The sequence below is a fragment of the Gymnoscopelus braueri genome, assembly GCF_963280865.1.
Source record: "Gymnoscopelus braueri genome assembly, chromosome: 2".
Lineage (NCBI taxonomy): Eukaryota > Metazoa > Chordata > Actinopteri > Myctophiformes > Myctophidae > Gymnoscopelus > Gymnoscopelus braueri.
This window is the reverse complement of record NC_137604.1, coordinates 40,344,113-40,368,042: the sequence shown is the minus strand read 5'-3', so window position 1 is coordinate 40,368,042 and position 23,930 is coordinate 40,344,113. Positions and strand designations below refer to the sequence as shown.

General features: G+C 43.4%; 1 protein-coding gene across 3 annotated transcripts in view; it reads right to left on the bottom strand.

Moving 5' to 3' along the window:
- cntln (centlein, centrosomal protein) overlaps positions 1-23,110 on the bottom strand; it is a 152,562-nt gene extending 129,452 nt beyond the window's left edge. For all 3 annotated transcript variants that reach the window (XM_080454439.1, XM_080454440.1, XM_080454441.1), the window contains exons 1-8: positions 23,020-23,110; positions 19,008-19,096; positions 16,309-16,393; positions 13,031-13,165; positions 10,699-10,857; positions 8,472-8,605; positions 5,721-5,883; positions 1,235-1,519 (exon numbers count right to left, since the gene is read on the bottom strand). In XM_080454439.1, coding sequence (XP_080310565.1) covers positions 1,235-1,519; positions 5,721-5,883; positions 8,472-8,605; positions 10,699-10,857; positions 13,031-13,165; positions 16,309-16,393; positions 19,008-19,096; positions 23,020-23,109 — 1,140 coding nt within the window. In that variant the 5' untranslated portion in view covers position 23,110. The remainder of the gene's footprint in view (positions 1-1,234; positions 1,520-5,720; positions 5,884-8,471; positions 8,606-10,698; positions 10,858-13,030; positions 13,166-16,308; positions 16,394-19,007; positions 19,097-23,019) is intronic.
- Positions 23,111-23,930: the final 820 nt, after the last annotated feature.

Below are 23,930 nucleotides of genomic sequence, written 5' to 3'. Positions count from 1 at the left end.
AACTTACAAGTAAAGAATAGCTCTTTTTATAAACAACACCGACAGATGATTCACTGCATTGCGTCTCCCTCTAAAGCATGTATTGAGTGAGGTGCCTTGCTCAAGGGCACAAGCGATGACATGACAAGCGATGACAGCTCAATCCACCACCTTTCAGCCGGACGCACCACTGTGTGGTCCAATGTAAGAGAAAACACTTCAGCACATCATTAGGGGTTATTAAGGTGCACTGCAGTGCTGTACGGTAGATAGCTACAGACAGCCCCTCACCCACCCACTGACTGACGTATAGCAGTAGAATAACGACTCATAGGTAACACCACCTTCAAGAACCCTACTGGACTCCAATTAACACACACACACACACACACTCACATGCAACAGTCCATGTAAAGTATCTATCTCTGCTGTCAGAATGAATTCAACAAATTCCATACATACTTAGTTGCGAGGGACGGAAAAGGAGAAGAGAAAAGTAAGTGAGACAGGGAAAGAGTATGCAAAATAGAGAGAGTACGAGAATGAAGGAGGGCAAGAGAGAGAGTGTGTGCCCTGAAGATGAGATAACTGACATTCGAGTGTCTGACATGGACACTATAAGAGGGAGGGGTAGTGTGAATGTGTATGTGTATGTATATGTATATGTATATGTATATGTATATGTATATGTATATGTATATGTATATGTATACGTGTATGTGTGTGTGGGGGGGGCACGCCCCCCTACGGGCCCCCAAGGGCCATCCACACAGTGTTCATCCACCTCCTACACTGTGTACACTGCTGCCCTCTCACACACAACCTGGACAATTACACAGAGATGTGGACAGCTGATTGGCAGGCGTGATGAGCAATTTGATGTATTTAGTTTGTGTGAGTGTGTGTGGGCTCACATTAATTATGAGTTGCTCCATTGCGAGGATTGGTACACACACACACACACACACACACACACACACACACACACACACACACACACACACACACACACACACACACACACACACACACACACACACACACACACACACACACAAGTTCAATATGAGAACTTCTTCTGCATTAGAGCAGGCATTATGGAAAATCACTGCGTCGCCCGAGGCGGCTGAACACTAAATAACCTATGGAAACAGGAGGGCTCATTTTGATGCATCCATCTTCCATGGATCTTCACGGCTGACAACCAGGAAGAGGGTTGTATGTTAAAGGAAAAAAAAAAAATACAGAAGCTTACCTCAAAGTTGGTTTGCCTGGTGGGAGGTAGGCAGACAGTCATTGGCTCCTGAGCCTGATGTTGCTCCTGCTGCTGCTGTTGAAGTTGTTGCTGCTGCTGCTGTTGAAGTTGTTGTTGCTGCTGCTGCTGCGTTAGCGCCTGCTGCTGGTGCTGTAGCTGATCCTGGAGCTGCAGGATGAGCTGCTCTTTTTGGACCAGCTGGTCGCTGAGCTCCTTGTGGCTCTGCCGCAACTTGGCCTCGCTGGACAAGAGGGCCTGGTAGCACTGGCTCATCTCTGTGTACAGCTGTCAGAACAAACACACATTATTGTGCCATATTTTGACATATTGGTGAGGCAATTATGTTAGAGGCTTGGAGGTTAGTAGGCTATGCATTATGTTGAATAATATGTGATCAGAACACACAGCAAAATGAGTAAGGAATGATCAATAATGTGCGGTTATTGGAAAATACTGGCTAGATAACCCGCTTATACTGTGGCCATTTACCAACGGTGAAAGTGTTTAATCATATTTTGGGGCAATATACTCTTTGGATAGAAACATGGTGTTGGCACTATCTTCGTCAACCTTGGAATAAGTGTTACCTTACTACTCCAGCAAATGTAGAAGCCATATTAACGACCTAGAAGCTAGTACCATAGGCGGGCAAGTCAGGATAGGGTCTTTAACCACAATATGGACCCTTTTCACTGCAGCCAGTTTGCAGGTCAATGCATCTGAAGGTAATAACATTAATTGTGGGTGTGTTTCATAGGTGTGTCTCTGTGCTACCATGAAGAGCTGTACAGTACATACTGGCACACAGAAACACCATAATGAAACACCCACAAATGTTATTACATTACCTCCAGCTGTGATTACTCAGCAGAATGTCTGCTGTGAAAAAGGTCTATTGTGTTCCCCCAAAAGGTTGAAAGCTATATTGAAATCCATGTAGTTTTTAAGGATATCTTGTAGCTAATGGCAGCTGGAAAATAATATACAGTATATTTATATTATAATATTATAGTATTTTTGAAATACTGGTTCACTTTAGCCATAATCAAGCAGCCCTGTTGTAAAAAAAAAAAAAAGAGAGAGAGAGAGAGAATGAGAGAGAGAGAGAGAGAGAGAGAGAGAGAGAGAGAGAGAGAGAGAGAGAGAGAGAGAGAGACAGACGGGAGGGGAAAGGATCAAAAGCGAGACAAAATCACTCATCAGACTGAGGTGACGAGGAGACTTGAGCCATGACACGGCCAGTTTGTTTCCATAGAGATGGGAAATGACATATGCTAAGATCATCTGGACTGTGAGAAAAAGAAGGGATGAAAAGAAGAGGGGAGGAAGATGGAAAGTGGGAAAAACAAGGTCCCTGAATTTGTCCTAAATGCTTTCTCAGCCATTGCCCCCCCCCCTGTACTGGGACAGAGAGCAGAGTGGTGTGTGTGTGTGTGTGTGTGTGTGTGTGTGTGTGTGTGTGTGTGTGTGTGTGTGTGTGTGTGTGTGTGTGTGTGTGTGTGTGTGTGTGTGTGTATATGGGGCTCCGTTTCAGCAGTATGGTACATCAGGGACAGAGGTGGTAGCTTGTGAGAGTATTGACAGTAATGGGATACAGTGAGAAAGAGCCTTCATTTTTCGCGGGCAATGGGAAAATAATTATGGGGGTATAGAGCTAGCCTGGAAATATATTACAATCTGAGATTGCTGCAACAATGTGGTAATGATAATGGTAAGTTTAAGGTTTGGTTGAATGTCAGTCTTGTGTGAGAGGGTATGTGTGTATACTGTATGATATTGATTTATTTTTTTAAATCAATCGAAATGCTTCTATTGAGACAAGGTATTTTTGACCAGAAAAAAAGTGTCCAGGGTGTTTTTTTTGTATGTGTTTTTTCTTTATTTTGCGGCAGAGACTGTGCACAACACCAGAGTTTCTTCCATCTGGAGCAAATTTACAAATACATGACAGCAGTCAGTACTGAGATTTGACTTGGCTTGTTTTGGTGTGTGTGTCTGTGTCTGTGTCTGTGTCTGTGTCTGTGTGTGTGTGTGTGTGTGTGTGTGTGTGTGTGTGTGTGTGTGTGTGTGTGTGTGTGTGTCTGCGTGCGTGCGTGCGTGCGTGCGTGCGTGCGTGCGTGCGTGCGTGCGTGCGTGCGTGCGTGCGTGCGTGCGTGCGTGCGTGCGTGCGTGCGTGCGTGCGTGCGTGCGTGCGTGCGTGCGTGCGTGCGTGCGTGCGTGCGTGTCTGTGTGTGTGTGTGTGTGTCTGCGTGCGTGCGTGCGAGATATGATAATAATCATAATCACAATAATCACAATAATCATAATAATAAGCTATTTTTAAAGTGCTTTTCAAAACAAGGTTACACAGTGCCTTACAAAAACAAGGTACAAACTACACAGGAAGATAAAAGAAAGATTTTAAAAATAATAATAATAATAATAATTAAAGGAAAAATAAAAAGATAAAGTAAACATCAAATTAAAATAGTAAAACAAAATGAATACAAGGAAATGAGCACGTATAAAAGAGAGGCCCATACCCTAGGTGAGGTTCACAAAAGGGCCTACTCTGTGTGGAGTTTGCATGTTCTCCCCGTGTCTCCTAGGGTAGTAATAAATAAAGAAAAACATCACATGGATGCAACTGGGACGTATCATCAGTGTTGTAGCCTGGGGTCATCGGGTGTTTCGGGTCTCGCAACATACAACATACACCCTCGCCCAGGTGACCCAGCCAGGGTTGATCAAGCCCCGACTTACGTCCCAGTAGCTACCCACGGTCAGTCCTATAGGGAAAGACAGGGCCACTCAGTCCGCTTCTCCGGAAGTACTCTGCCGGGACTCTGGGAGGCTCTGGCACGTGGAGGGACTAGGCTCTGTGGGTTGTCTCCTGGCCGGGCTCCTCCTTCGTCTCACCAGGTCCAGGACCTGAGCGCTGCGCCAGATCCGGTGCACCGCCCCGATCCAAACATTTCCTTCTGGCGTGATGGTTCCTTGGGCCGTGGTGGTACTGCAGGTTCCACTTGCGGATTGCTTGGATGGCCCTCCTAAAAGCCTCACCGTGGGTTTGTTGGGTTTCTTCCTCGCGGAAGACACAGCCTGGGGCGCTAACCCATACTGCTCCCGGGATGCCGTCTACATTCCGGCTGTCAACAGTCTCTCCTGTGGTCACCAAACTATTCCTGGTTGTCACATAAGTCTATTCCTATGAGCCACTATAAATAGAATAACTAATAAAGAAAAACATCATGGATGCAACTGGGACGTATCATCAGTGTTGTAGTCTGGGGTCATCGGGTGTTTCACATACATACACCCTCGCCCAGGTGACCCAGCCAGGGTTGATCAAGCTCCGACTTACGTCCCAGTAGCTACCCACGGTCAGTCCTATAGGGAAAGACAGGGCCACTCAGTAGTTAATACCCTCACAAAAAAACATGTAGTAATCCTGGTCTCTATATCGCCTCCCCCATGACAGCCGGGCGCCTGATGGAGGGGAAAGGAACTGGTTGGAATAACGTGTTCCTTCCACGCGCTACGTCCTACCGGGGAAACTCCCCCCTGTCAGGTGACAAGAAGGTCAGTTGGCTCTCACGCATTGAAGGAGGCATGAGCTCGGCCCTGGGCTCCCTAGGCTGGTAGGGGGAGTGTAGCGCCCAGGATTAAAAAAAAAAGGGTTACAAAATCGTGGGATAAAAAAAAAAAAAAGAAAAGAGAGGCAATAAGAAGATTTAAAATATGACACTGACTTTGCTAGCCTTAGATCCTCAGGCAGGACATTCGAAAGCTTTGGAGCCTGGGCCGCAAAAGCCCTATCGCCCCAGGTAATGAGACAAGTATTAGGAACAACCAAGAGGGCCCTATCTGAGGATCTCAGGCTGCGCTTAGACTCATACGAGAGGAGCATAACTAAAATGTACCTAGGAGCTTGGCCTTGTAAGGCTATAAAAGTCATCAGTAAAATCTTAAATTCAATTCTGAAACTCACAGGCAACCAGTCGAAGAAAAGCAAGGATAGGTGTAATATGGTCACCTTTCATAGAATTGGTTGAGTCTAGCATCTGAATTATGTACCATTTGGAGATAGGAGAGCCCCGAGTACACAGTTATAGTGCTATAATCATGGTGAAATAAAAGCATGAATGAACTTTGCAAAGTCTTCAAATGATGGGAAAGTCTTACTTATAAGGTTTACCCATACTTTATTACTTATTGTATTACTGCTAGTAGTACATTACTTGTATTATAACTTATTATTTTTTTAAAGGCCATTAATTGTATTAGAACTTGTACGTATATGCAGGACACTAGTTGTGGCACAGTTTGGCAGAGTCTGCTGCACCAACATCACTGCAAATAAATTGAAAACGATGAGGGACCCAAAATGGACCCCTTGGGAACACCACAGGAAAAGTGGGTCGGAGGGGAGGATGCCTCCCCAATTACCACTGAAAAGCTTCTGTCATCCAGGTAGAAGGTGGTCTTTGCCTGCAAGTGTGCTTACCTGCTGATGGGAGGTAGCGTCCGTAGTGTGTGCCTCCTCTTGGTTCCTGAGGACTCTCTGTGTGTCCAGGTTGAGTCCTTCCAGCTGTCTGATGAGGTGACTCTGCTCTGCTGCATGCTCCGTACTCTGTCTGTATAAGGCCTGTACCTCCAACACCTCACGCCTAGACACAAACACACACACATAAATAAAATATGTACACACAAATATCGGTTCTACGTTCACATTGTAGAGAATTAGTGACTTTAGAATGAATGGACAGGGAGGAGATGCTTGACTGCTGAGGAAGTCTCCCGCTTGACGGTCGGACAGATTATTATGTGGCTGCTATGGGGATTTAACAAAGATGTGACGTCTTTTAAGTACAATAATTTTTTCTCTCAACAAACTTTTGCTATTTTATCATGTATTTCAGTGGTTCCCAACCTAGGGTCCGGAGATCACAGGGGAGGGTGTGTGTGAGGCCTTGTCTGTTTGGAGGTACTGTAGTCCAACATTTTTACATTTGTCTCCACCCACTACAGTCTGTCTGTATGTTCTCAATGTGTTCAAAACATTTTTCAAAAAGTTTAAAAAATGGCAAAACAAATTGCAGATCTACAAGCTTGTAGATTTGTTGTATGTGTACATACTGTAGAGCTGAAGTGGATAACATGTCTGAAAAACACAAGTGTGTGCGTGCATGCATGCGTGCACGTGTGTGCCGTGGTTGTGTGTGTGTGTGTGTGTGGGGGGGGGGTCTCAGCTTTTGTCAGATGAATGAGGGTTCCAAGCCAAAAAGTTTGGGAACCACTGATGTAATTGACTGCTGTGTTATTATTTTAATTGTGTCATCTTGAGTCTGATCTTTGTCTGGTTTGAGGTTTTCTTTTCTTTAATATCTTGACTACTTTACCTCTGTGTTATAACAATCTCAAATAAATAAAATATTCCCATTGTCAGTCAATATTACTTACATTTACCCTAACATAAAAAACATTGGCATCAGCGCTTCTTGCTCTGAATCCACCTCTTTGTACCGTGAAATTACCACAAAGTGATCCTTCTCGCTTTACAAGGACATCTTTAATGGGCCGACTGAGAACAGTCTCTCCAGTCCCGATGTGACTGACATGTCAGAGTGCCTCTGGCGTTAAGACAGAAAAGTAGTTAAAAAAGGTTGAGATTACCTCTAAAGCAGCCGTGGTTCTCACAGTTTTTATCATATCGACTAAAGCTTAGCCAAAGCCCACACCGTTTCCCCTCTTCTACCTTCTCTTAAAGCACATCCGCTATGCAGGGCTTAGCAAGTGGCTCTAGGTGAGCTGGGTGTGGAGAGTGTGTGTGTGTGTGTGTGTGTGTGTGTGTGTGTGTGTGTGTGTGTGTGTGTGTGTGTGTGTGTCACCTTTCAAGGCTTGTGGTGGAGAAAGGGAAAAACTACCACACAAAACTATATGGTAACATAGCTTTGCATCCCATGTCTATAATGCATTATAAGCATACTTATAATACATTATAATCTCATTATATAACTAACTAGTAAATACTGCTTTATAACAATAATCTTGACGCATTTTATAATGACTTATAAGGTCAATTATTATAATGCTTCATAATTGCTGGACACATGAATGTGTGTGTGTGTGTGTGTGTGTGTGTGTATTTTTTTGTGGCTTTTTTAATCTTTCGTTTATCACAAAGGAAGCAGGAGATAACGCGATGCGAAGATTTTCTGCTCCATTCACTTCAATGTTAAAAAATAAACTGAGACAAAATTCACATTTTACCTATTTTTGCAATGTATTTTCTCTGGCAGGGAAGGGGGTAGATTGTGTATATACTCTGGCAGTTAAAGAGTTAAAGGTCAGGTCTATAATTCATTAGAATCTAATTTATAATGCTTTGTAATGTACTTATAAGACTTCATAACACTTGTTATAAATGTTTATAATTATGCATAACAACTAATAACAAGGTTTATGAAGTATTATAAGTGCGGGTCATAATACTTTATAAGCTCAGCGGAACACATTATAGCTACATATATACTACTATACATACGTACTATACACACATACTATAATATAATAATTCAAGCAAGCCGCAAGTGGAGCCTGCAGTACCACCACGGCCCAAGAAACCATCACGCCAGAATGAAAGGTTTGGAACGGGGGAGTCTGGTGCAACGCTCAGGTCCTGGACCTGGTGAGACGAAGGAGGAGCCCGGCCAGGAGGCCATCCGCAGAGCCTAGTCCCTCCACATGCCAGAGCCTCCGCTCTCCCCCAGTCCCGGCAGAGTAGTTCCGGAGAAGCGGATTGAGTGGCCCTGTCTTGCCCTAAGAGGACTGGCCGTGGGTAGCTACTGGGACGTAAGTCGGGGGCTTGATCAACCCCGGCTGGGTCACCTGGGCGAGGGAGTATGTTGTTGAGACCCGAAACACCCGTCGACCCCAGGCTACAACACTGATGATACGTCCCAGGTGCATCCACGTGATGTTTTTCTTTATAATACATAGTTACTTACTTACATGCATACTATACTTACATACATATTATAAATACATACATATTATACATACATACCATACCTACTGTACATATACTATACATGATAGGATAACCCAAATATCAGGATGACTCCATGTATATATATTGTATTTCTTATCCAAAGCGGGTTACAACTATTGCAACCGTAGTCAGGTACACGTTTGTATTCTATTTGATCCATAAAACAAACCCAGAACACTGCTTCTACAGGGAAGCGTGACTCACTGCAGTTGGTTGCGGAGGCCCTCCTTCGTTGCCACCTCTGTCTCCTTGGCAGAGAGCTGGGCAGCCATGTTGGAAATCTGGCTCTGAAGGGACAACACCTCCTCCCTGGCATTGGAAAGCTCCCCCTCCAGCTCCTGGCACAACACACAGATAAAGGACATGTTACAGCACTTACAACAGAAACATGAAGCCCTGTTTTGACATTTAAAGAGAACCTTTCACAATACTTTCCCCCTGAAAGCATTGACAATTCAGACGAGATATTTTTTGTGTGTGTGTGTTTTACAGTACAAATGTACGTACAGTATGGCTTACCAGTACAAAAGATATGATGCAACAGTCCCTTGTGCAATATATTAAGAGCACCTGTATAAAAACCTGGTTTTGATAGTGTGAGGATGCGGGAAATAGAATAATGAAGTGGACCCCCTTCTATTTCAGATGCTTCATTCATTAGTCCAGACAGCATCTATAAGCGCAGAGCACAGTTGTGACCCCCCTTTTGTCCTCAGTCACCCTCAACTCGTTTGAAAATGGACTCGCCTAATGGCTAACGAACTAGTTTAGATTTAAGAAAAATAGAGAGAGACGGTGTGTGTGGGAGAGACAAACAAAATGTGTTTTGAATGAGAGCCAGTGTGAAGCGTCATCTCCACTTCCAAAGACTTCTCTCTCATAGAGGGAAGCAGGGCAGGTTCCAGCCCAGCCTCCAGCATCAAACACACCAGGGTCACCACAGCACCAGATACACTCACTCTTAATGAGCAAATTATGGGTGACATATGAAAATCTAAGATGGCGAGACACACAAAGTGACTCACACATCAAAATGAGCAATCTTGATGTGCATGTGTGACTGTCACTGAGGACTTAGTTCTAGAGGGCATCCATTAACACTGACCAACTCCAAAAATGTGCAGTAAATTTAATAAAACGCAGATGTAGCTTATATTTTTTTCAGAATATGCATGGGAACCATTTTAATGTTACATTCCCGGACAAATCTTTGGCATGTCAAACAAATTGGCATCGCTGTATCGTTGCTGCGCCACGTTTCCTGTCTTTCCTCTCTGACTCCGACCTCCACACCAACGCCGTGCTGAAACCAGATGAGGAGCAGGTGGAACGTCTAAGGACAGTGATTGATGTGCATAGAGAAGTTGCCTGGGCCTGTTCCGACCTGGCATAATTACAACACGGGCACTTTACTTATTCAAGCTGCTCTGTCCGAGTCTGTTTGACAGACTCAGCATTGTGAAAGGGAATGGCACATTTTGAGTGCTACGCTGTAAAATCCTGAGTGTTCATTTAAATCTATGTGTACAAATGGAACCAACCGACACGTTAGGGGTGTAGGAATGTGCGTGTGTGTGTGTGTGTGTGTGTGAGTGAGGAAGGACATCTCCACCGTTCTCCTGCAAAGACTACTATGCTGCATGAGTAAAAATACTCTCCTCTGAATATTAATTGACCAGTTTTGCATCCTAATACATTTGGCATGGTGGGCAACCTTTTGTTTTACTGTTCATTTAAGGCAGCAATGATGGGTTAAGTGATTATAAGTAAAGTTAAGTGCCCTGTTTGAGTCTAAAGATGACATAGTTGAATGTTCATTCTGCTACTTCGCTGCACTCCCCACGCTGCTACGAATATATTTCTGAATCGTGTGGGTACAGGAGCTCAGGTGAAATATTTTCTATAGTCTCTAGTTTAAATGCCAGTTCATGTAGATGTGGGTGTATTTTTCATTACGTTTGGCGTATCTGGTGGCTGACTAGCAGCCCTGATGTCATCTACACCTTCCAGCATTTGCTACTACTAGCGGGTGTAGGCGGATAACCCCTGATTTATACTTGGTCACGCAACAGTGTTGCATACCAAAAATTGCCAAATAATAGATCGTCTATTTTTGGTACCGTAAGCGACATGCTGCGAAACTAATTAGAAATCAACCTGTTGCCAGGGCAGATGGACCTTCGGTGTCAGCTCAGGTCATTATTTTCCCAGCCCAAGCGAGACAAAACCTGGGCCCGACTAAAGAATGCGATGATGAACAGAAGCCATGCATATGTTTAAAATGTGTGCTTTGCTGCAGGTATCATTCTATATTCACAAGCAGAGGAGAGGGAAGGTACTGTAGGATTGAAAGCTTCAAGGTCGTAGTGTGGATTCAGGTTAGGGTTAGCGTGCGTGTGCGTGTGTGTGTGTGTGTGTCTTCTGCGTCTACCTTGACTCTGTTGCGGGCGTTGTCCCCCTGTCTCTGTCCGTCCTCCAGGTCAGCACGCAGGGCCACGCAGCGGGACGCTAATCCCTCCTTCTCCTCCTCCATGGCCCTCACCACCCGCTGATCCTCCTCCTCTCTCCTCCTGATCTCTTCCCTCATGTCCTGGGTGGAGGCACAGGTGCACAGAATGGAGGGGGGGGGGGCACAGGGAGCCAAACAAACAAATGGACGGATGGAATGAGATTAAGAGAGAAAAGAAGAAGACTCCAGCAAAGAAAAAAAACACATACAGGCATTGAATAAAATCAAAAGAGAAATGCTCAACGAAAAAGAAAGAAAAGCCACATGTGGTTTTGGGGTTGAGGAGGTTGTGGTGTATGAATATGTAAATGCCTTCCACCCCCTATGAGTCTCTGATTGGCCAAGGTCACCTGCACGTGCTGCCACACGTCTGGGGTGCAAGCCGGGGCTACACGCAGGTACACCAAGGTGTTCACAGGCTTTATACTTTAATGACAATGCTCCTAATGAGAGTGCCGCTGACTCCAAGGCCACTCCACCCGGGTCTTCTTTGATGCCGTCCCCCTGCTAGTCTCTTCTTTGGTGAGGAGAGCATGGCGAGGCATGCACAAGGAGGACCCCTTCCCTTTATCAATTAATCATGGCCGCGTCCCTTCCAGGGGTGCAATTAGGGCAAAGACAAATCGCCAAATTCGTCGTCATCGCCATTTTGGCTTGTACCCCTGCCGAACCCCGTCATTAAGAATTTATCTGCCAGTCATCGCTGTGCTTCTCTTTCTTCTCTCTCTTTCTCACATCTGTCTCTGTCTGTCTTTCTCTCTCTCTCTGCCTCACTGTATCTTAGTGTAGCTTTTCAGTATTCAATAGTGAGAGAAAGCACAGGACAGAACAAGAGGAGGTAAGATGGAGAGACAGAAAGAAGAGAAAAGAGAAAATAATAAAATAAATAAAATTAAAATTAAACTAACAGATTTTTTTTCAAGTTAATGTAATTCAATGCATAGCAATATAAGCTTGACATGATCACTTCAACTTCAATGTTTATTGTCATATCAAAGGTTTGCAGGTTTAAAAGAGTAAGCAACCACCAAGCTACCCACAAATTGAAGTTCAATAGATATTCATTAGAATACAGAAAAAAGGGAAATGTAAAATAACAAAATATCAAATATACATATAGTGTGTACTGTGTGCAAATAAGAGACATCACTTAGCAGCAGATATCAAATAGGTCACAGTTATATATACGTGTACATAAAATAGTAGTGCCAGTGCAACGGCAATTGAGTGTATTCACAATATACTGTGTAAGTGATTCTGCCAGTGTGACGGCCTGTGTCTCCATGACTAACACGGCAACAGGGCCAAGCACGCTAATATTGTTTCCCTAAGACAGAGTCTTCAACAGGGGGTCCGCGAAATTGTTGTTTGATTAAACAATATTTTTGTTTTAAAAAACGTTTTTTTTTCATTTTTTCAAAAATGTCAATTTGTCTTTAAACATAACATGAATCCACCATATTTTAGCGAACAGATACATGGAGGCAGAAGACGTTATCCTTCATCCAGAAATGCACACCTTCAGTGACCCAAGCTCTCTCTCTGCGCACCTGACTGGCCGAGATGGTGGCAGAAGTCTCACACAAACACTAACAAGGCGCAGCTGCCAATCAAAGTGACTACTGGCCAATCACAGCTTAAAATGTATACACAATATATGTGGTACCCCCCCTACCCTACGAGGTAGGGGGTCCCTGCTCCATCTCTCCATCAGTTTGGGGGTCCCTGGCCTGAAAAGGTTGAAGACCCCTGCCCTAAGATGATCGGGGGAAGGGAGCGCGAGTGCGGCAGGCCGAAGCTTCAATAGCCTCGCCCGCAAAAGCCACGTCCATGCGTGGTCATTGGTTACACCTTCAAATAGCATTCAAAACACATATAAAGCAGCGACCTCGATGGCTTGATGAGAAACGACGCTGCGCTCAGGGGGGCCCCTTCGTCCCTTCATTCAACATTTGATGCTGCAGTATCACAGCGATGTGTCACATTGTTAGCTTAACCATTTGTTATTTTCTGTGATAGATGCTACCATACAATGGACAACGTATAAATTAGCTTGACAATGACAGAGACAGAAAGAGTGGCTGCATCGGTCTCTCCTCTCTATAAAGCGCGAAAAAAGAATTTCACCCACTTCTTTACACCTGTAAACCTGTGGTGTGACAATAAAGTTTGATTCTAATTCTGAAGTGACTGGCTCTGGTCCCATTTGGTGTCACACAGAAACCGAGTGTCACAAGAAACGTGTTCCACCAACCTTCAGTTCTTGACTCTGGCAGGCCAGCTTCTCAAGCAGACCTGACTGCTCCCTCTTAATCTCAGCTTTCTCCTCGTCCACCAACATCTTCCTCCGAACCAGGTTGTTGATCTCCTGCTGCTGTCCTGTCACTTTCTGTATGAGAGAGAATGAGAAAGAGTGACGCAGTCAGAGAGAGAGAGAGAGAGACAGAGGGAGGGAGGCAGAGAAAGATACAGACAGACAGAGTCTATTAAGTCTATATTAATGGCAGTTAAGTTTTTTTTGCACTTCATTTTCTTGTTTTGACTTAAGATATTTTTAGCCCTACAATGACCCAGATTTGGATTTTTTTTTATTTCAATTGTATCATGGTTTCTTTCACATTGCCGTTTGTTTTATCACTGTACTGAGCCAAATACAAACATCATTGTTACTTGTGTTATGTGACCGTGTCATGTTCAAATGAACATATATAATGTAAGTGTATTGTAAATTATGATATTACGATATTACACCGTGAAACAACTCAGCCAAATCAGAGCAAGCAGCGGAATACACATAACGCGCACACATGAATGAGTTAGACGGCAGATACTAAATAGACATTTTAAAACTCAAGGTCCCATCATGCTCAATATGATGCTTCCCATGGTTGAACAAACTAGATAATAGGGGGTGGGGGGGACGGACGATTCTATTATTTTTAATGAGCATCTGATTTTGATCCCTTTGGTCTACACTGTTCTTGGATAATTATTATTTTGCGTTTTTATTTGGCAGGCCACTTGCTCGTCTTGTTGAGTAAGAGAGGATGGCCTTTTAACACAGTATCAGCTGGTCTCCGGCACTGATGGGGTAATCCACAGCCTTCTGTGGGTCCACCCTTCTCTTAGCTAACACAGTACTATGGGATGCAATTAATTGCCATGTAGAGAGGAGGGTGGTTGGTGGTGGTGGTGGTGGGATGGGGAGTATCACTCAGATCTATCCAGATAGTGGATTTAAGCGCTCCTCGCCTCTCCTGATTCGAATGACGGAACGAAAGGGGGCTTTAATAGAGATTTATACTGCCGAGCGGAAAATAAATTCAAACGTTGATAATGAGGTGGGCGAGAACAATCTGAACCCCAGTAGTGCTCAATTGGAAGGAGACGGGAGAGAGAGAGAGAGAGAGAGAGAGAGAGAGAGAGAGAGAGAGAGAGAGAAGAGGGGGGAAAATAGGGTTCTGCCAAGTTAAGAGGTCTAGGACAGAGAGATTAGCATTTGAAAATTCCCAGTGCGGTTCAAAAATGAAAGCTAATTATGTTACAAAAATGGGAAGTGGGAGTGGAAGAGAGAGAGACAAAAAAGAATAGAGGAGAATGAAGAGATGAAGAGAGGAAAAATAGAGAAGAAAGGACAGATATATCTTTTTTTTATGCATTGTCAAAGTTGGAGGAGAGTGGGAGATGTTAAGCGGTGAGCGTGTGAGATCCAGCACGGGCTCAGTGGACCATCACATCCTCCAACAGTCAAGTGCAGGGAATTGCTCACCAATTAATCACCATTTGGGTGCGTTTGGCCCTGAGATGGTGGACGGGATGATGAATGTCAGTGGGCCAGATGACGGTGCACAGAGTCCCGGACTATTAATGAGCTCCTCAAAACAAAACAAAAAACACCCACAACTGCAAAATAACTTTTTTTTATTATTCTGCTGCTCAGAGCGCCAAGACAGCCAATCACAAAGTGCGAGGATTAGGAAACAGTGGGCCCTATTTTGACAGCAGAACTTAGCGCCATGGCACATAGTAACTTGTGCCGTAGGGGTGTGTCCAGCGCAATGGTCCTATCTACAAGCTGTTAAAATGCCCGTAACGCCAGGCGCTATCCGTTGCGCCTGGCGCTGCGGGCACTGAATTATTCATGGGCGTTACATTAATAAAATCAATCAGTGTCTGGTGCCATCACCTTAAGAACTAGGTTGCGCCTGGCATGAGGCGCATTCCATAGTGGCGGAGATCAGAAGGCTAGTGACAGAACGCTTTTCTACAGTAGCCTCCTGCATGAAGTTAAAGCATTTTATGGGAGCAGCATTCATAATGTGATATAATGATGTCAGGACACTCGGGTGAAACAAAACATCAACATTGAAAGGAAATGAAAGAAATCCAAACTGTTTAACAACAGACTCTCTTACTTGACGGATGCTAGTACACATACTGTAGGTTGCATATAATTTATATACATAGAGAATTGCTCCATGGATTTTAAAATATTATGCTTTTACTGTAGTAGAGTTAGGTAGTGTTTTTTATAGTGATCTGGGTATCTGTGTATTGTGTCTGTATGTTGTTGTTTTCTTTTTTTTAAACAAATATCTTTATGTTTTTTAACCACTGCACAAACAAAGTTCCGAAAGGAAGTAGTTTGAACACGCCCACCTAGGAAGTTGCATCATGGCAAGGTAACTACACAACCCAAACCTCTACCAAAGTCACCTATTACTACTTTCTCCTGTGGTGACCTTTGCCTAATACAGTGGATACATTCCCTCTCACTCTATGCCACAGTGCATAGAGTAATAACTGATCTACAAGCTAACAACGGGTCACGGATTTGACGTGTTGTGAGCTCATAGATCTGCTATTTTTGGCATGTGACGCAGCATAAATTGGGTATTATACTTCTTAGATGATTGAGGAAGGTGGCGTCCACCTGTCAGCCAGCTGATGATAGCGTTAGCACCAGTCTCATAAGGGAACAAATAGGGATCACTAGCGTTAACAGGATGAAAGCAACACTAATGAAGGAAGCAGACTGAAACTTCAGTGAATGATTTGGAGTCAATTAACAGCAGCATCGATGTCATTATCATTCGCTTTCAACTAAATCAAAAGATCACTAGCACTCACTTCAAGTCCTTATATTTTATTCTCTTGCACGGGCAGCAACAAACGAACGTGTTTCCAGGACTTGAAGTGAATGCTGGTGATCTTTTGATTTAGTTGAATTCTCTTTGAACCGTGCACCCGGTAAAAGACTCTTGTTTGTGACGAGTGCTGGCGTTTCTTAACATATTATCCTGCTTCATTAAATAAAGTTCAATAGGAGAATAGTTTTAATTGAGCCTTTTGTAAGCTATAGTCTTGTATCAAAATAAGTGAGCTATTCAGAAAATGCATTAATGGTATTATCGGTACTATGTTTTTGTTGTTATTATTTGGTTGATTTATGATTATGTCAGTGTGAAAAATCAGTAAGTCAAATTCCTCATTTTGCCCAAATGTAAGTGTGTCTTTAGCAATGTAAAGTACCTGCTCCAACTCCTGAATGTTGTAGTCTTTGCTCTGAAGGATCTCCAACACTTTCCTGTCCTTAGTCTCAGCTTTACGCTTCTCGCTGCAGACACACACACACACACACACACACACACACACACACACACACACACACACACACACACACACACACACACACACACACACACACACACACACACACACACACACACACACACACACACACACACACACACACACACACACACACACACACACACACACACACACACACACACACACACCAGGTTATTCAGGTTTCAAAAACAGATTGCCTTTGGTACGAGCAGACCAACAGACAGGTAGAAAGAGCAAACAAGGCTAAAAAGGATGTACTACACACATAGTCAAATAAGGCACGTTATAGGTCCATAGATATACAGTCTAAAGAGTTAACAACATAAAACCTATATTACGTCACAGAGTTCCCCGGTCTATACATACCACCCAATCTGGGAACCCATCGCCAAATGAAAAGGAAAAACAGCGCCCTCTGCTGTTTTTGACTATCTCACTTGGCTCTGGGAGGAAGTCGACGTAGCACACGTGCGCAAGGAAACCAGGATTTTGGTCTGCCTTCAGCGCATCACTTCCGGTGGTGCGACTATGTTTTCATTCCCACTAACAATATTTCTACACGGAACACTAACACCACTTCTCCCAGAGAACATGGATCGTTTTGGTTATAAGCCCACTTGTTTCTATGATGAAAGAGCAAGTTAAAATGTGAATATCTTTCCGTGGTTTTGTCTGCTCCGAGGACGCTATTGTTAAATGAGTTTTGGTTTGTTTCTAGTGGGGAAGGATCGGCGGACACGTAAATCCCGCCCACTACATTCGATTGGGTAAAGCGCGGCCTGCTTCCTGATCTGAAGGCACGCCCACTTGTAGGCCAGTGCGTACGCGATATGACGAACCCCCCGAAAGATTCAAACGCAGAGCAGAATCTGTTCTTGAGAGATTAATTTTCACCAAACGTTGGCCTATCATGGCATGCTCAAATAAGGGATGCTAGGGTTCATGTGGTTAAACTGAAGCTGAGGAATTTACTGTGCACGAAAACACAGGTTGCATAGCTGCTTCTACGTAACAGCAGCACTGAGAGTGAAATCAAATAACCCAGCAGCCCTCTCCAAGCATCCCCTCCATCGTCCTCCTGACCAGCTCCCTTTCATTGTAGCCCACTGGTGCATCTTGTAACATGGTGCGTGTTTATAGTTGCAGAAGCAATTGGGGACCTGTTTGTTTTAACTGCTGTAACCCCCCACCCCCCCATCCATCCAGGCCTTTCTCCATTTCTTTAGCTCCTTCTCATCCATCTTCTTTCTCCCATGGTAGACATTGAAATAAGAGTCTGGGATCCCTGGAGGGAGGAGGTGGAATGCAGGCAGGCCCCCGCTACCCTTCCTCGTGGTGTTCCTCGCCATGTCCTGAGCAACCAACCAATCACTGTGCAAGAACACCTGGGGAATGCATGCTGGGGGATAGCGAGGGTGCACGGCGGTTCCCAACAGGCCCCCGGCACTTCACTAGTATAGTCAACGCAATTACCATGTCAATATCATCCCCATGCACTACCACCAATACACCAGTTGATAAAACAGACACGCACACGCGCGCACACACACACACACACACACACACTTTGGGAGCACATTCCTCGACTGCTGGTCTCAGTGGACCAGCATACATCGATGGGTTTCCTGTAGGGAACTATATAAAAGATGTGTTAAGGATGAAGCTGTGGAGACAAACTGTTGCACTGTTTTTTTCTTTAACCCTGGCTCACAGAGAGGATGCCCAACTACTGACAAGCCCCAAAAGCAGGCCATGTTGGCCACTGAACAGCAAGTATTACTAAAGGAATTGTTCATACAACGGTTATAATGTTGAATTGTTGGAGGTACATTTCAGCACAGTATATTTCAGGGTCACTTGTCTGAAAAAGTAATAGCAAATTAATGTTTAAATTGTTTATTATAAATATATATATGTATGTCTAATATAAATGCAAAAAGTATCTGACATACAGTCTACCCCCCAGGATCACCAAGCATTGACAACATTTTAAACAAACTTCTTTAAATAACTTTGAAATAACTGTTCAATCGAGAGATTCAGATGTTACAGAAAACAAGCATTCATAATGTTATAATCCTTGCAGCTTGGAACAAAGCACAGTGTCAGCTCAAATAGCTTTTTTAAAGATCCTTCACTTTCTTCAAACCCGCCCACCAACACTGTCGATGAAAACCTGCAGAAAGTTTCCCATGCCACTGTATTTGGTGTAGCTTAGCCACCTTGCAAGGGAAAGGTCATATTCAATCTCACAATTTATCCCGTTAAAGACAGGCGTTTGGAGGGAGCGTTTGGAGTGTCCAGGACGGGAGAGCCAGGGGGAGAGAGAGTGTTTTCATTAAAAAGAGTTTCCGTGGCTGGAGCGCTAGACCAGGGATAAGGAGGCTTAAATCAGCATCTGCGCCAGATTTCCACAGTAACCCGCCCCTCCCCACTGGTCAAGGGGGTGTCTCAAACACACCCTTGGACGACTTTCACACACATATTTCTCTTTTGCCTACGAGATAAAGGCATTTTCAGCTTGTTGAGCTTCTGGGGTAGCAATTTGTGAAAGAAGAAAAAAAAGAAAAGAAAAGAAAGAAGAAGAATGTGCTCACCGTTCAACTACTAGACTGACAGCTTGAGTCAAGTCCGGATTGGCCACTTGAAGGCGTTTCCATAGGGACCACACGAAATCCTTGTCAGCCTGAGAAAAGACAAGAATTCAAACTCTGATTCATTTCTTCATTTCTCAGTGTTTTCAGTTGCTACATATTGAACTGGAATTGAGGGGAGAAAAAACTGATAGAAAGGTTAATAGACCAGAAAAAATAAACATATACCGGTATATAAATATTGTACTATCTATCTTAGGCATATCATTAAAATCCCCACCAACATGACACCAGTGGCATGTCTCAGCTGTTCTGAATAAAATACAAAATAATTCAATAGAACGGCCGCTCAGTGACATTAGCATATGGAAAAAAGGATGTGTGGGGGGGGGGGGGGGGGTTGGAGAAGCCAAACCAATCAATAATTTAAGCATCTTGTACAAAATATGTTTTGATCTGTCCTGCCCCCTCTAATCATGGGGCTGCCTCAACACAGGGAGTCTGTGCAGTGCTGAGATGTGACCTTCGACTCAAGGGGAGAGCGCGCATTGACACTTGTCATTATGAAGTATTTATGACCGGAGAGACGTGGGGGATTTAAATCAAAACACAGCAGTCAATGTCTGGCACTTCCTTTATTAATAAAACTTTCTCCCAATGATTATTTTTTTCCCTCTTCTGCTCGGCTATGGGCCCAACAGTAACTAGAAACTCAAAAGTGATGACAGGGAGAGAGTCCTCTTCAAGCAGCGTGGGAGAGCTAGCGAGCAAGAGAGAGTCAGCCGAGGCTGAGCCAGTCCTGACACATTTCCAATTCAAATTGTCTCGCTGGCTTTTCAAACATTTTTTAAGCTACATTACATTTAATGAGAGACATCTGAAAACTAAATTCTCTGACATTAAAGATGGGGAATTATACCAAATCGACTTAATATAATATTATCTGATAAATTATGTTCACATCATCACGAGATAAAAGTCGTCCCTCCCACTGGACTCCACCGGTCCTCCAATTAGTGCATGAATTTTAAAATCTCACCATTCAAAAATGTCTAATCAATTATTTACTAAATGGCAGAGGCAGACCTTGATAAGGCCATGGACCGAACATACAAAGTAGAGGGACTTACTGGATCTCTATGTGTGTGAGTGTATGTATATACAGTAGAGTGGGAGCAGGGGAATGGGTGGGGGTGTAGAGCAGGGGGGTGAGATCTCACCATGTCGACCCTGCAATGCAGCTACGGATAAAATGAAGCATCATCGCTGACTTCAAATAGGTGGTTTTGCTCTATGCTTGGCCTTTGGCTGCTGTTGAGACAACCGCTAAAGACAGGACCCCTCATCGCTCGAAATCAAGGGCTCCTCTCTTAGCACATGTATGTGTGTACTTAGAGATGTATCGAATGTGCGTGTTTGATGATCGCTGAATTATTAATCACAGTTCCAATCCAGACCTTGAAACACCATGGGCTAAACATACTAAAAGTAGGGGGCCCCCCGCCTTGAATCCAACGACGTATTAATAAAATTAGCATGGTCAAGTAGGAGCGATTGCTGGCCAACTGATGAGTGTCTTTGTAGTTAATGGCAGTCCTGAAGATCGTAGTGCCAGAGACTTTTAAGACATCAATGGCATTCAAATGCCACTGTTTAAATGGTACACTGCACAGCTAAGGGTCCCTTATTAGACAGACAGAATCACTGATGCTCCACTCTGCCCCAGACCACCAAGGACGGTTCCTGTGCCAGCTCAGTGGAGGAGACATTTGAGAGACACTTTGGTCTGGATTTAGAGAAATACACAGCGCAGTGGCGTGATGTTAGACCTGGCAGAGAAAGTACGCTACTTGAAGGCCTACTGATGATTATAAAAGCTCTATGCCCATGCCTAATACCTAAAGACTAAGCTACTCTTCTAAAGGGGCAAAGTTAGCCAATATAAGTTATGCAATTACAGTTAGAAATAAAATATATTGATATCATATAACATTAAAAGAAATTCCCCTTTTAAAAGTACCTAGCAGATATGTAGTAATTAGATGGCCACCGTAGAAAGGATGGAAGTCCGAAGTTTAAACATGGGTTTAATTTTAAAAAGGAAAAAAGAATATTGTTGCTGTCATGCAGAAACCTTGTATCTCCATATTTCAACTTTTTATGTTTTTTTTTCAAGAGTGTCGCGCAAAAGTAGCAAAAACAGCCGATCTACAAGCTCACAACACCTTGCATTAGGACACGTTGTGAACTTGTAGATCTGCTATTTTCACTCATTTTTAAGTTTTCAATTGAAAGTGGTTAAGTATGTCTGTGTGTAACAAATAATAACTAAATTAGATCCATTGGAACACAGGCTCTCTTTTTTTTCATTTCCTGAAAAATAACGGTTTCTGCCCGACAGCAACGATATGCAAGGCATACATTTAAGTTTAGGTAAAGGTTTAATTGATGAACTTTACTTAAGTTTAAGCACTGTTAGTATGGTTATGTTTAGGCATGGCATGGGTTTGGTGAGGTTACTGGTAGAATAAGGATCTAGGGAGGGTGTTCTGGCGGGACTTCCGCTCTGGACATCCAGTGATAACCCCGATATGTGAAACAGCTTTGATCATTCACAATTTAGGCATTTAGCAGACGCTCTTTATCCAGAGCAACTTACAGTAAGCAAGGTAAACACATATCAAATGCACAGACCTGTAATGCCTCAGTAATCTAGGATCATAGGTAAACCAAGAACCTAGCATCTGTCTAAATAATGATTTGGTAGTACTAGGCGCTAGCTTGCCACCATTGGTGTCTGAATGTGGGAAAAGTGGGGACGCTGGCGTCGACTGTTCGCCGCTCCACCTCCCAATGTCCCCATCCCCCCCCCCCCGTATGAATGAATGAACCAATGTAAAGCGCTTTGAGCACTTGGAAAAGCGCTATAAAAATGCAATTCATTATTATTATTAAATAACATTTTAACCTTTGCATATTAAGACTGCATGGCCGTCAAGGCTAGGTCAAGTGCTACGGGCGGTGGAGGTGTAGTCTGAAGAGGTGAGTCTTCAGACTACGGCGGAAAATTGGGAGTGAGTCTGCAGCTCTAACTGCAACTGATAACACAGTGTGATGGTGTGATCTTTATTCTTTAAACAGAGTGCATAGATAAGGACAGGGATCAATACAGGCCAACCCAAACAACTATTACACTATACCAGGGGTCTTCAATGTTTTCATCCCAAGGACCCCCTAGCTGAGAGAGAGATGAAGCAGGGACCCCCTAGCTGAGAGAGAGATGAAGCAGGGACCCCCATATTGTGTTTCAGATTAAACTTTTTTTGGTTTAAGTGGTCTGCTCTTTTTTCCCTCTACCTATACCTCGCGCTGCGAGGCGTTGTGAGCTTGTAGATCGGCTATTTTTGGCTAAAGTTCTCCTCAGAAAAGGGATGCTAGGTTTCAAGTGGATAAGGTAAAAAAAACACTTATCACACAAAGATTTAGCGGACCCCCTGTAGTAACTCTGAGGACCCCCTAGGGGTCCCGGACCCCCTGTTGAAGACCCCTGCACTATACAATATGGAGATGTGTGCACCTAGATGTTTACAATAAAATCAAGACTTGTTTTTGTGTGTATGATAAGGTTAGAAGGCTGTTGTGTTTGCTGCCTGCAACTATGGCACTGCATCTGTCTCATACAGCAGTGGAGATAGCAGAAAGTGACAGACAGGTGAGTTCATGCTGTAAGGCACCACCTGGTGGTGAGCATGCAAGGACAGCATGTCTCAATCACTAGCACAAGATGACATCTCATACTGCTACGTGTGTGTGTGTGTGTGTGTGTGTGTGTGTGTGTGTGTGTGTGTGTGTGTGTGTGTGTGTGTGTGTGTGTGTGTGTGTGTGTGTGTGTGTGTGTGTGTGTGTGTGTGTGTGTGTGTGTTCAATATAAAAGAAAGATATTTCAACAGTGGTTGTATATACTGTACACACACACACATATCCCCACAAAACAATCACGCACACTTTAACGTACCTGACATTCAACTAAATCCTCTGATAATCTCTTCACTTGCTGCTCCAGCAGCAAGACACGAGAGTCGTTAAGAGAAGACATTGTAGACATTGTAGCTGTGAAGACAGTATGCAGAGAACAATACAAGACGTACAGTTACGTGGATTTTCTTAGGACACAACTCCTATCCCAAGATATAAAAAACAGCTCGTTTTGGGGACGTATATGACGTAGGTGTCATCATCGCTCGCAAACTTTACATTCAGTAATATAGTTGATAGAAAATGTATTCACAGAAAAAAAGTGTCAACGAATATATTTGTAATTGTCAGAGTTACAGTGAGGATTTTACTGTGCTGATTGACAACTGAGCAGTGGTGTAAAGTAACTAAGTACATGTACTCAGACAAGTACTGTACTTAAAGGGATACTTCACTTTCGGCAGGGGGAAACATTAAAAAAATATATTAAAAATAAATGAAAAAAGTAATGGAAAATTCATGGCCCCCTCACGCATTAGAGTGTCCTACTAATGTGTGAGGGGGCCTTTATTTTGCCATAACTTCTTTCATTTTTTTTTTATATATATTTTTAATGTTTATTTTATGTGAAAGTGAAGTATCCCTTTAAGTACAATGTTAAGGTATTTTTTACTTTAGTTAGTTACAAGTTACTAGTTACTTTGTAGTTTTGATTACTATTACAAAACATACATTAACCACTTCAGTATACATTTCGGCCATTTGAAAATAGCCGATCTACAAGCTCACAATATGTTGCATGCCACGCATTGTGAGCTTGTAGATCTGCCATTTTCAAAAGACTTTTATACATTTGAAAACTTGTGAAATGGGACATTATGCTTAATGATTACTTTCTACTTTTGGTACTTTAAGTACATTTTGATACCGATACTTCTCGGTACTTTTACT